Genomic DNA, 12344 nt, shown 5'->3' on the forward strand with positions numbered 1-12344 from the left:
CAAAATTTCGGGCTTATAATTATGTCGTTACATTTGTACACACATTACGCATAAGTTTGAATCACGATCGCCATGGGAGTAAATTAAACCCATTTATGCCTAGCGTCTAGAAAAAATGCCTTGGCAAACTGCGTAGACCCAGATGAGACGCCGCATGATGCGGCGTCTCATCAGGGTCTGCGCTGTTTGCTTAAAGCGATTTCTGTAAGAAATAATATATATAAATATACTAGACATCCCTAATTTTGGAAATAAATTGATCCAATTAAGAAGGAAGGCAGAGTCCACTAGGCGTAAATGCATGTGGTTGAAATAAACAAAATAACACATAACAAAAAATATAACATCTTTCATAAATAAATTTCAGCAGTAGTCAGCCATTCTCATGCCAGACACCTCACATTTCACAATCGGTAGATAACTGTGTTCGTTAAGTGATATATTAATGGCACCGATTTGTCAGGAAAAGGGTTTGAAGTGCACTTTCTCAAAACACACGCGCTTTTCCGGACGAATGTAACATATAGGTGCGTCCGAAAAAAAAACGGGTCGCTTTTTATCATTGGTAAGGAGCCTAATTATTTGCGACTGTCATACATTTATATTTGTCCTTATTTGATTTGATAGCCGTTCTAACACAGCTGCACTATACGGAGTAATCGCTTCATTGCTCAAAACTTTTACGACCAATTAATGTACCAGTCTGTTTACCTTAGACCCGAATAACATTTATTTTCAAAGCAATATTATCATAAAACATATGCAATAGATAAAAAACTTTCAAATAGGTTTACAATAAGTGAATAAACATATATTAAAGAGTTAACAATAAAGTAACATAAATAACTGGATCCAAAAAGTAACGCTTGTTAGCGTAAAGACCGTACACGTGTTTAGCAACCAAGCCGCGACATCCGCCTAGACCTCGCATAGTTCCATCAAGGATGATTGTACGGGCGACAAGTTTACGATTTAAAAAAAAATCGCCGATGCCTTCTCGAAGCTTCGTTATCCGAGAGATGGCATACAGAACTTGTTCGGGGTTTTACCGGAGCCGTTGATGCATTTACGATAGAATGTTAATGCATGTGTCAAGTATTAAAAAACCCCATTAAATTTAAGGCGTGCGATATAAGGTGTCTTAGCAAATTAAATTACCAAAACGAAATCGATTGGCGAATTAAATTGCTCGCATGGGTCGTAATTCGTTTAATGCGAAAACGACACACGATTAACGTGACGATTACGGGCGGTACCGTTTATGAAGTCCAAGAGCTTAATAACTGCATAGACGATCGTCATATATTCTAGGATGATTTTTAGGAAGAAACACCACATACGTGTCCTTCTGATACCGACGTGTTTGCGTTCATTTTTTTCAATAGGCGTTTTAACTTCTAAACGAAACCAGAGTCAAAATATACCGAGATTTGTGTGTACATTTTCTAAATTATCATTTCTACGGATATACATGGAACTTAATAATTATTTATCAGTTGCAAATGTTCGGAATAAGAAAGCGAAGTATGTAAAAAAATGACAAACAACAAACAAATTATACGCGGAAATTGAGTTGCGAGAAAATTATTATTTAAGATTTAAATACAATAACATTTACTCTTTGTACCTTATTAATCTTTTCCTTATTTCCAATAAATTATAAATAACCGGAAATGATATATTTCTAAATAATAATCACAGTAAAAATCCACTTCAACGTTATATATCCGTTTTTTTCAACCGTCTTGGTATCCAGCTAACACGAGAATGACAGCGTGGAACGATGTTCCCCGTATATAACCTGAATGTCGATATCGACTTACCCGGTGAGTCATCGAGATAGGCAAGTTTTTGATTGGTTATCACGACTTATTTATGGATGTGTTATTTTCGTCGATATTAAGAATATAGTATACTTGTGGTCAAAATCTATAATTATAATTATTGATTATTGGTGCTCTTGTGGGGAGAATTTGAAGACCGGAAGTGTTTAGGTCAGCATTAACAGTTGTTTTGTTGTGATTACAGCGGTCGAACATTGGGACCCGTGGTTACCAGATTCTCTATTTAAGGATGGAACATATTGACTGCAACACATTCGAGAGTTGGATACAAAGCACTTTTGTCTATTTAACTGGATTTGTTCGAAGGATTTAAAAATGGTATGTGATTACTCATCGCCTTTTTCCCGCCAAATAATTGGTTGTTTCAATGTTTTTATGTTAAATTTCAAATACATGGTATTGCCTATTTGCCTACTTACATTAATTGCTGTTTTTTGACAGATGATGCTAAAATATTGTCTTGGTTTATTTTCTTTAATGCATAAAGGGCTTCTTTGGATCAATATTAAAAAAACTCAATGTTAAATATTAAACAAATAACATTTAAAAGCGGTATAATGGTAATTCTTAATTATCATTAACAAGACAAGGATGCTTAAGTTATAGAAACAGCGAATTATAAGTGCGTCTATAGAATTGCGTACAACATCTTAAAATACAATTTAATTTACATACCAAGTTCAAAATCAGTTTCACGAACGGCGATATGAAAATGTCATGGATTTCTAAGAGAGAAGTTTATGCATTGGCATACATTTATAGTCATCGGTGGATCAGCCGCTTACCTTGATAAAAATATAAAGCGTTACAAACACTTAACGTGTTAATGTGGGTTATTTTTTATGTTATTTCATTAAATGCGAATATGTCTGTATACAATATTTAACAAAACAGTTGATTGGCCGGAAATTGCCACAATAGCAGTTTAATCCCCGTAGATTCAACTATGTATTTCCCTTAATTATACGATGTGTGACTTAGTCTCTCGCACTTTTACACTCAGTCAATTGCGTCAATTTAAATATATCAATTTAGGAAAGGAAATGAAACACATGAATTCCAAAATCTGCGAACAGGTCCCTTTAACGGGGTTGTACCGCTCTTCTTGCGACACGAAATATTATAAGTATCAGATTTCAACTCGAAATCGTATCAGTGTTATTTCCGATTCTATCTAGCCTAGGTATGTTTAAACATTTCTTGTATTGTTATCGTTTTAAATAGACACCCATGTTATCTATTCCTATGAACATTTAGGTGCAAGCTTACATTTACAGACATTAAAGAGGCGAATCGACAGATGATTAGGCATAAAAAGTACATAATCATCGTTAAAGAATTATCTATTGATCGCTAACACATCTGTCACGCCTTATAAACGTTATGTATGATATACTTTTGCTGAATTTTAAGGTGGTTTCTGCGACATTGTTGCGGACAAGACATATAGAAATAAAAGCATCATTGATATGTTATATAATATGTACTACGATGCGCAGATTGCATGTTTTGTTGTATTTTTTGTTTAATTGTGTTGAATATATATCTCAAAAATACAATATTTATATTTGGAAATGCAAACGGATTCCACCGTATCATTCTTGAGTATCATATACACACGATATTAATATACGTAAATCACGGTAAGATTGATACTTATTATCGAAGGTATTGTTCTTAACATTCGTGTGCATCTGTATAATGCAAATTCCAGATTATATATGTTTTGTTGCGACGAGAAATTATTTTTTTGACAATGCTGCGAAGCAGCTCGTCTAAGGTATCATACCATGAAAAAATTATTCACAATGGCGACCTATGTAAAAGACTGAGCCAGACCGATTGAGATAGCTCGATTTTTCTAATCGGCATACCTCGCTGATTATCATTGATAAAGGGAAAGGAAGCTCAGCTATAAATAGAACAGCATATTCTGGGGAAAAGATTGAATAATAGTTGGAAAACGTTAATTTTAAATCAGTTATTTTCAATCCATTATATGTCTAAAGATCAATGAAACAACTATGCATTTTCTGTATTGTATCTGACATTTGTCGTGATTCTGTAAAGAAATTGCGAATGAAAACGTGTATAATTAACGTTTAACGCGATCATGAGTGTAAAGTAAACGAATTATTTCGAACCTGTCATTTGTAAACGTTATAGCGAGTATGGTATATAAACAGCATAATAGCTGTACGATATCTATGAAACTCGCTCTTATGCGTGCTCCCTCATCTTGCATATTTAATAAACTTGTCAAGCAGAAATTACAGAGCCACATCAGTGCACATACTATGTTTGGTAATTCATTCGTTTGTTGGATATTGTTTGCTGTTTTAAACACATATTAGGTCATATCGCTGAGATTTAGTTAACCTTACCATGTGTTCATGGGCGAAGTCACGTATATGTGCTCTTATGACTATGTGCTCATACCTACTTTCGGGAATCATCATGAAATAATGACCGTACTTAACGAACAAACATGCCTAAGCTTATTGAACTAAAGAAAAAACATTATCAAAAGAGAAAAAATTATGTGAAATCACGTTCGTACACATAACATCATTAACTTAGGAAAGGAAACAACGACATATAAAGTTTGGTATGATATACGTGTGAAATTAAAGAGCATGGTCTAATTAAAGAGCATGTCAAGTTTTGAATATATCTGCTGAAACGTAACTTTATAACCCACAAATTAACGTTTTACTGTAACAGAACGTTTTTTTAAGATAAGTGGTACAGAAAATACACGTCGAATAACTTTTTAAAGATATTTCTTGTCATAATTGATCGAGAATGTATCCCGCCTCCAAGTTTCGCTGAATGGGTCAAGTTCCCCACGGGTACTACTTCCCCGTACCCCCAATTTTTTGTTCGTACCCACATTTTTTCGTTCCCAATTTTTTAAGTACCCAATTTTTTTTCGTACCCAATTTTTTTTTCGTAACCACATTTTTTTTCGTACCCAATTTTTTGGCAAAATTTGGGTACCCAAAATTTTCGTACCTATTTTGTTTGTACCCAGAATTTTCGTACCCACATACACAATTGAGGTGATGTAGATAAACTTAAATTGATGCTTTAATATCCATCCTCTTCAAAAGCATCGTCACACCAGTACTGTCAGTACTTTGATTTAAATGAGAGAGAGTTAAAATAAGGAAGGTGTTTCCTTATTATTTACAAAAATGTGTTACAGAACTTATGTTATAAATCGAATAAGGTCCATAGAAGAAGTTCATTATTACTAGTAATAAATAAAAAGCAACCACCAATCAACTTACATTTATTTGCAGAGCAAGTTTAAAAAAATGTTTCCCTATATTCAAGAGTTCTTGAAATAACGAATGTTTTACGCTTATTGACGGGTGTTCACTTTGAACGAAGTCGGCAACACGAGAAATATAAAAAAAGCAACCTATCAAACAGAATTGATCATTTTTATTATTAATTCGAATTTTAAAATAAAGCCCATTGGCGTTCAAAAGAACAATCGATATCCATTTTTTGCCATAAATGTCATCAGACGGGACCGAGAATAAAAGTAACGTAAATTCGAAAATCCATCATAAGGCTTCTTTTCGGACTAAGGCTTTTGTCTCACTGTAATGAACATTAGTAGACGCAAAATAAGGATAAACATATCCTTTAAAAGTATTAGGCGCAAACAAAATAAGTCAGGTCAGGCAAATTGACAGGTTTTAAAATTTTGTCTTATAACAATATTTTTAGCCAGGAAAAATATTGCGCATTTGTGTTGAATTATATAATTTACGTATAATTACTGAAACACTTTTATTTTACTTGAAGAATGAGCAAATACATGTCTTTGGCAAAAACTAAGTACGCAAATTGTGCACTCGTACTAGGTTACTCACACAATAAATCTTTATATTTTTGTTGACACTTCCATAGATTGAATAACATATAACTTAACGAATTTGACATACGATTTTGCAATTTAAAACTGATCTAAATATCAAAACGTAATCACCATCAAAATTAAAAATAAGTATGCAATGCTTTTTAATACATAAGAAAAAACTCCATTAAAGGTTCGTCTAAAACTATACTTATATATTTCTTAAATTGGTACATTCATATCTATTTCAGACTTTGCACATAATGCGAGTTGTTTGATAGAAGTTCGTAAAAAACGACTCAAAACATAAAGTTTATAAACAGATGCTAATATTTTCTGAACATAAAACGCAAAAAATGTATAGTTTTATCATAAAAGAATAATTTGCCAAGTAATCATTTTTAACTTCATTAAGACTTGTAATATTGAGACGTTTCAGTATGAAATGATTTATTTACGTAAGAACAACCTATATCTTTTAATTAATTCAATAATATTTGCGTTTTTAATAAATTTTCGACCAGTATAGCAGAAGTAATTTTTATTCATTCCATTTCATAATGGTGATATCAACAACATGCATGCATATTCAAATAAAAAGACCATACTTTTTTTTTATTAAAATACATTTCAGGAACGGACCGGTTTGTTGATCTGTATTGGTTTGCTCGGATATTTCCACGGCATAAGTGCTGCGGGTAATTTGTTGTAATTGTTATATTAGATACTCTTATTCTTATACATTATTATAAGATTGAATCTCCAAAATCTCGTTAACAGTGCAATATTGATATATTGATTCATATCAGCATTCTTGTACATCCAACCACCGGTCGTTAACAGTGCAATATTTATATATTGATTCATATCAGCATACTTGTACATCCAACCACCGGATGCGAAATTGCTCCTTTAGTGTAAAGTCAACAAATATTAAATTTAATTTAAAAAAAACTGAAAAAATGCATTGTTTAAAAAAGGTTAATTGCTAAATCATATTCTTTGTATTACATTATTTTTTACGATTTGGTGTTTTATAACTATAAAAGCATTGGGAGCGGCATGTTCAGTGGACGGCGATTGCACCGTTCCTGCGACTACCGACACCAAATGTCAGGATTCCGTTTGCAGACTGCGTAAGTAATTCGAACATAAATGCTATGTTGGAAATTAACAGTGATGCAGCTACCACTGTATTCTGACACAGTATCAATTATGAATATTTGCTTGTTTTATCCCTATTTCATCATAATCAACACTGTTTATATTGGTAACACAAAATATTTAAAATTATAATATGTTTCAAACGTAAAAATAGATCATTAATTCACCTAATGCGCTTTAAATCGTGCTAAATTAACTCATTAGCATAGTTAGTGCCATATTCTAGTCTTTACAGTGATTGTTATTTAATAGTGGTAACCAAAAGTTGCACAAGCAACACGGACAAGTGCGTTGCCAACGCAGAGTGCGGAACAGGAAGCCTTTGTGTGTGCAAGACGGGGTATGCAGCAAGCGCTGCTAATCTCTGCCTAGCAAGTAAATAAGTACAGACATACTTTCTACAATGTAGTTACATTATAAATTAGACAAGAACTGATTTTCAATGCCAACAGAACACAATGAACTCTGGTATATACAAAGAAATCCCTAGCAAGTGGAAAAAACTCCTGTTCACAATCTTAAAACATGTATATTTTGCAAGAAAATTAAAAATGAAATAAAACAATAAAATAGCATACTTCGCAAAATTTAATTTTGTCAAGCTCTTTGTTTGATATCCTTCACATTAGTACCTTTGGTCAAACTGTAGACTGTATACATAACAATGGTTCTTGGTTGCATGTGACTCTTGCAGGTCTAGGGACAACATGCGCTGCTAACGCAGACTGCGATACCACCACAGTAACAGGAACACTCTGTGACACGTACCGGTCTGCGCCTGTTTGTGCGATTGGTAAGTGGTATATATATGTAGACAAATAATTTACACTTCTATAGTTTATTTTTATTTTTCATATCATATTGTTTATGCTTCAAAATATTTATATGTGAACGAATCGTAGTGTTAGAATAAAACAGATGTGATTTTTGTACATTATGATTTCTGTTAAATTTGTTTCGTTCGTTTCCTTTCAATGTGTACTAATGCTAGAATACATTTATTATGTTTGTCTTGTAGGAACAAAGCGTGGTGATTTCGTGTATTTTTGTTAATATTCAAATTAAAAATCAGTATGCCTATATATTATTTTTAAGGGGCTGCGGCTACATGCACAGCAAACACAGACAAATGCGTGTATGGAGCAACTTGTTCAACGACTTGCACATGTGGAACTGGCTATACGGCGACTACCAATATGTGCCTTGCGAGTAAGTATTATAAATACCGCGTAAATGCCGAGTATTTGTTTACTACTATAGCTCATGGGGCGTTGCGAATGTCTTAAGATTGCTGAAGATGAACATCACTCTGCATGTGAGACAGATTATACCAGCCTCGTAATTGTTTAGATTCGACTTGTGTGCCCTTGTTTAAATTGTCTAATTGATACCTCTCTAAAACTATGTGAGGGAACACTCTCGAATTGTCACCGGGTCGATTGAGTCCGTATGGTCAGCGTTTTCTATGTGAAATGATATTGACATACAACACAATTAACCCATTTATGCCTAGCGTCTAGAAAAAAGGCCTTGGCCAACAGCGTAGACCCAGATGAGACGCCGCATGATGCGGCGTCCCATCAGGGTCTGCGCTGTTCGCTAAAATGAATTTCTGTAATATTCTAAATATAGAAAAAAGCATACTAGACATCCCTTATTTTTGAAATAAATTGAGCCAATTTAGAAGAATGGGAGAGTCCACTAGGCATTAATTGGTTAACGCTTCCTCATAAAACACAAACACTCAAAGAAATAAACAGGTATTGTCCAAGATGTAAGTGTTGCCGTTTAGTATCATTTTTTCCAAAATAAAACATATCCAAGATAATGCGCTGACTTGTATATTGACACAACTGAAATACAAACATATTAAGCAATTTTCCCCTCTTAAGAAATGAGCGGAATTGAAGAAAAAAAGTATACTTATTAATGCAAATAGTCTATATTATTTTAAAATAAAACTGACTAATTAAATGTTATATTTTCTTACTTTAATGAATATTGTGTTCACAGGTCTTGGAACCGCATGTCAAGCTACCACGGGGTGTGCAACAACAGTGGCGGGAACAGTTTGTGATGTATCAGCTTCCACTGCAATTTGCGCCATAGGTAGATTCGCATGTGGCATCTAAAAATTGCTTTGCATTGTTAAATGAATGCTTCTTGCTTTAATGTGGTGGAGTAGTCTTGTTTATTGTACGTAGAAACTTTTTTATATATTTTTTTATAATATAGGTGCGGGTTCATCATGCACCGGACAGACAACAAAATGTGTGAGTGGTGCGACATGTTCAACAGTCGGAACACTGTGCTCGTGCAACACCGGATATAAAAGACTATTTGACAACACGTGTTATTTATGTTGTAAGTATATGTTTTGTATTGTTTGCCCGCTTTTAAATCTGCTTATTGTTTCGGACTGCTGTAGGTATAAATGCCTTCCGTTTTTTTGGTATGACTTATGTTTGGTACACACACAAATGTGTTTTTCCTACGTTTACCCTAACTTGTTTTCTTACCTTTATGTTGGGTAAACCCACAAATGTGTTTTTCCTACGTTGACCCTAACTTGTTTTCTTACCTTTGCAGCTGGAACTGCCGGTGTTGTTGCCTCAATCGCGCTGATATTTACGCTTCTTGGAACAGCAGTTTTCTAAATGATGCCTCCAGATGGCAATAGAAGAGACTTTCAGTTGTTGGTTTTGTTGTGTGTCTTTTTTTCTTCGTGATCTTTAGTATCAGACAACAATTGATATCGTGTGATGTACGGCAATTAACAACATTAACATACATATTGAATTTTAACAAACATGTGATATTGTATGCTGTGTTTAACAATCGCTGTATAATGCATTGCATTGAATGAACACGATGTAATTGTTATTTGTGATTGAATAAAACTATTAAGCCTATTTTGTTTGCTGAACGTGGTATTAACATTACGAGAGCTTTATTACAGACGTAACTAATTACCCCGCATGCTTTGTCAATTATGTTCAAGAAATAAAAAAAGAATGACTACTGAAAATGAAAAAACAACGTATAATCCAAATCTACACTAATGTGGATGACATACTAGTAGTGCAAGGTTGAATATACACTTAGAGACTTTTCAAACGCATCACTCAATCATATCAATATATCTCCCTTATTTTTGAACGTCTTGTGTTGAAATTTGGACCAAGACTAATTCAACACATATCTGATAATTGCTAAAAATTTAATTGAAATTGAAAAACAACAAAATATAAAACTTAACAAATTTAAAACGTCACTTCAAAAGTCAAATTCGCAAACTCGTACAACGTTAAATAATAACATTGTGAAAAGTAAAACGCATAAACTTACACGTCTTAATAACTAATCGGCTTGCAACATGCCGATTGAGCCGTTTCGCTCCTGAATATTCACACGAGCCTTATTGTTTTTCTTTAATTAATGTTATGTTTTTCTTGTGTAAAAACTTACCTAGAATTATGAAATTGAAATTAAATTGGAATAACATTTATATCGCCTTTTACTACAGTTGGTGATTTTTTCTAACGCAACACTTTTAAAACCTACATAGCTCAGTAAATATTTTTTATTTAAATTTGCACATGTGATCATTTGACTACAATAGTTCGGGCTAACGATTAAATCATTCATCCGTGACGATCGGACGCTTAAGCAAGTGGGAATGTAGCCTGTACAATGCAAAGTGCGCGATTGCGCTCCTGAATATTCATACGAGCTATATTGTTTTGTAAATTAATTTTATATTTTCCTTGTGTAAGAACCCACCTTTAATAATTAAATAGAAATAAAACTAGAATTAAATCGCGTTTCACCATTTCCACGTGCAAAAACAATGGAACCACACCTACCGCATGTGCTAAAGCGCCCACTCGTCACATATGAATGATTTCCTCGTGAGCTTGCCTAGAATGTAGTCAAATGATCGTATTTAAAAAAAAAAATCAATATCTCTACTCATAACTGAGATATTCAAGTTTGAAAAGAGATGCGTTAGAAAAGTCACAAAGTGTATTCGATAGAGGAATCTGGAAGTAGTTCGCTGCACAAACTTATTACAATTTATGAAGACAAACAACCAAGCGACAAATACCATGTAAAAATGTATTTCTGTTTTTACTACTACTACTACTACTGCTACTGCTGCTGCTGCTCCTTCTACTACTACTACTTCTACTACTTCTACTACTACTACTGCTACTGCTGCTGCTGCTCCTTCTACTACTACTACTTCTACTACTTCTACTACTTCTACTACTACTACTTCTACTACTACTACTACTACTACTACTACTACTACTACTACTACTACTACTACTACTACTACTACTACTACTACTACTACTACTACTACTACTACTACTACTACTACTACTACTACTACACTACTACTCTACTACTCTACTACTACTACTACTACTACAACTACTTCTACTACTACTACTACTACTACTACTACTTCTACTACTACTACTTCTTCTACTACTACTACTACTACTACTACTACTACTACTACTACTACGACTACTACTACTACTACTACTACTACCACTACTACTCTACTACTACTACTACTACTACTACTACTACTACTACTACTACTACTACTACTACTACTACTACTACTACTACTACTACTACTACTACTACTATTTCCACATAAACCTGGGCATTACTAAAACAGAAACTCTGTACATTATTCAATGTTTCAAATTACAAACACACATTAAAATCAAATATATAGTTGCAATATAACCAAAATTAATTAAATACAGTTTGACGAAGAAAATTACGTCAGTAATACATGTAATATAAAACAGGCACTGGTCTGATTTACACTTATTGAAAAACGGAAATTTATTTAGATCAAACTTTTGATTTACATTACTATTACGAGACATAATCATAGTCACGCCTTTCCACTTCAAATAGAAAAACTTGTAATGTTTTAGTTTGCGACCATTTGCAAGCATGAATTAATAAACCGTAATGTAATGCCAGGAATCGTTTCGTAAGCATGAAGCGAAGATCAGATTAACCAAAAGTCTGGCGCTACTCAAATTTATTCTGTTATGTCACATAATCCTTCTGAATGCATCCAGATCGCAGAAGTCATCGCCATTGATTGAGAGAGCAAGTCAAGGGACACAACTATTGTACTTATTAAATACTGAAATACGATATTTATCGCCCTTTCATTTGTAGTGTTAGTTCCTGACAACAGGCACAGTTATTGTACTTATTAAATACTGAAATACAATATTTATCGCCCTTTAATTGGTAGTGTTAGTTCCTGACAACAGGTTGCCTAATTGATAATTCAGCAATGTATTCATGATATTTGTTTCTTGTGATAAATGATTGAATTTTAATTTATAAGAGGTTATTTTAATTATTTTTACGATTAATGCAATATAAAAAAGTTCTAAAACTTCATAAGTGCACATAAA

The 12344-nt window shown here is 33.4% G+C and overlaps 1 protein-coding gene across 1 annotated transcript; it reads left to right on the top strand.

Annotated features, from left to right (window-relative positions):
* Positions 1–1906: 1906 nt before the first annotated feature.
* On the top strand, positions 1907–9785 carry LOC127870935 (multiple epidermal growth factor-like domains protein 11). The gene is made up of 9 exons (XM_052413527.1): positions 1907–2162; positions 6350–6413; positions 6765–6851; positions 7132–7254; positions 7574–7672; positions 7975–8088; positions 8893–8988; positions 9115–9243; positions 9469–9785. Exons 1-9 carry the CDS (start codon positions 2160–2162, stop codon positions 9534–9536), a joined length of 783 nt encoding a protein of 260 aa, XP_052269487.1. The 5' UTR covers positions 1907–2159; the 3' UTR covers positions 9537–9785.
* The last annotated feature ends 2559 nt before the right edge of the window (positions 9786–12344 follow it).

This window comes from Dreissena polymorpha, chromosome 3, assembly GCF_020536995.1.
Source record: "Dreissena polymorpha isolate Duluth1 chromosome 3, UMN_Dpol_1.0, whole genome shotgun sequence".
NCBI lineage: Eukaryota > Metazoa > Mollusca > Bivalvia > Myida > Dreissenidae > Dreissena > Dreissena polymorpha.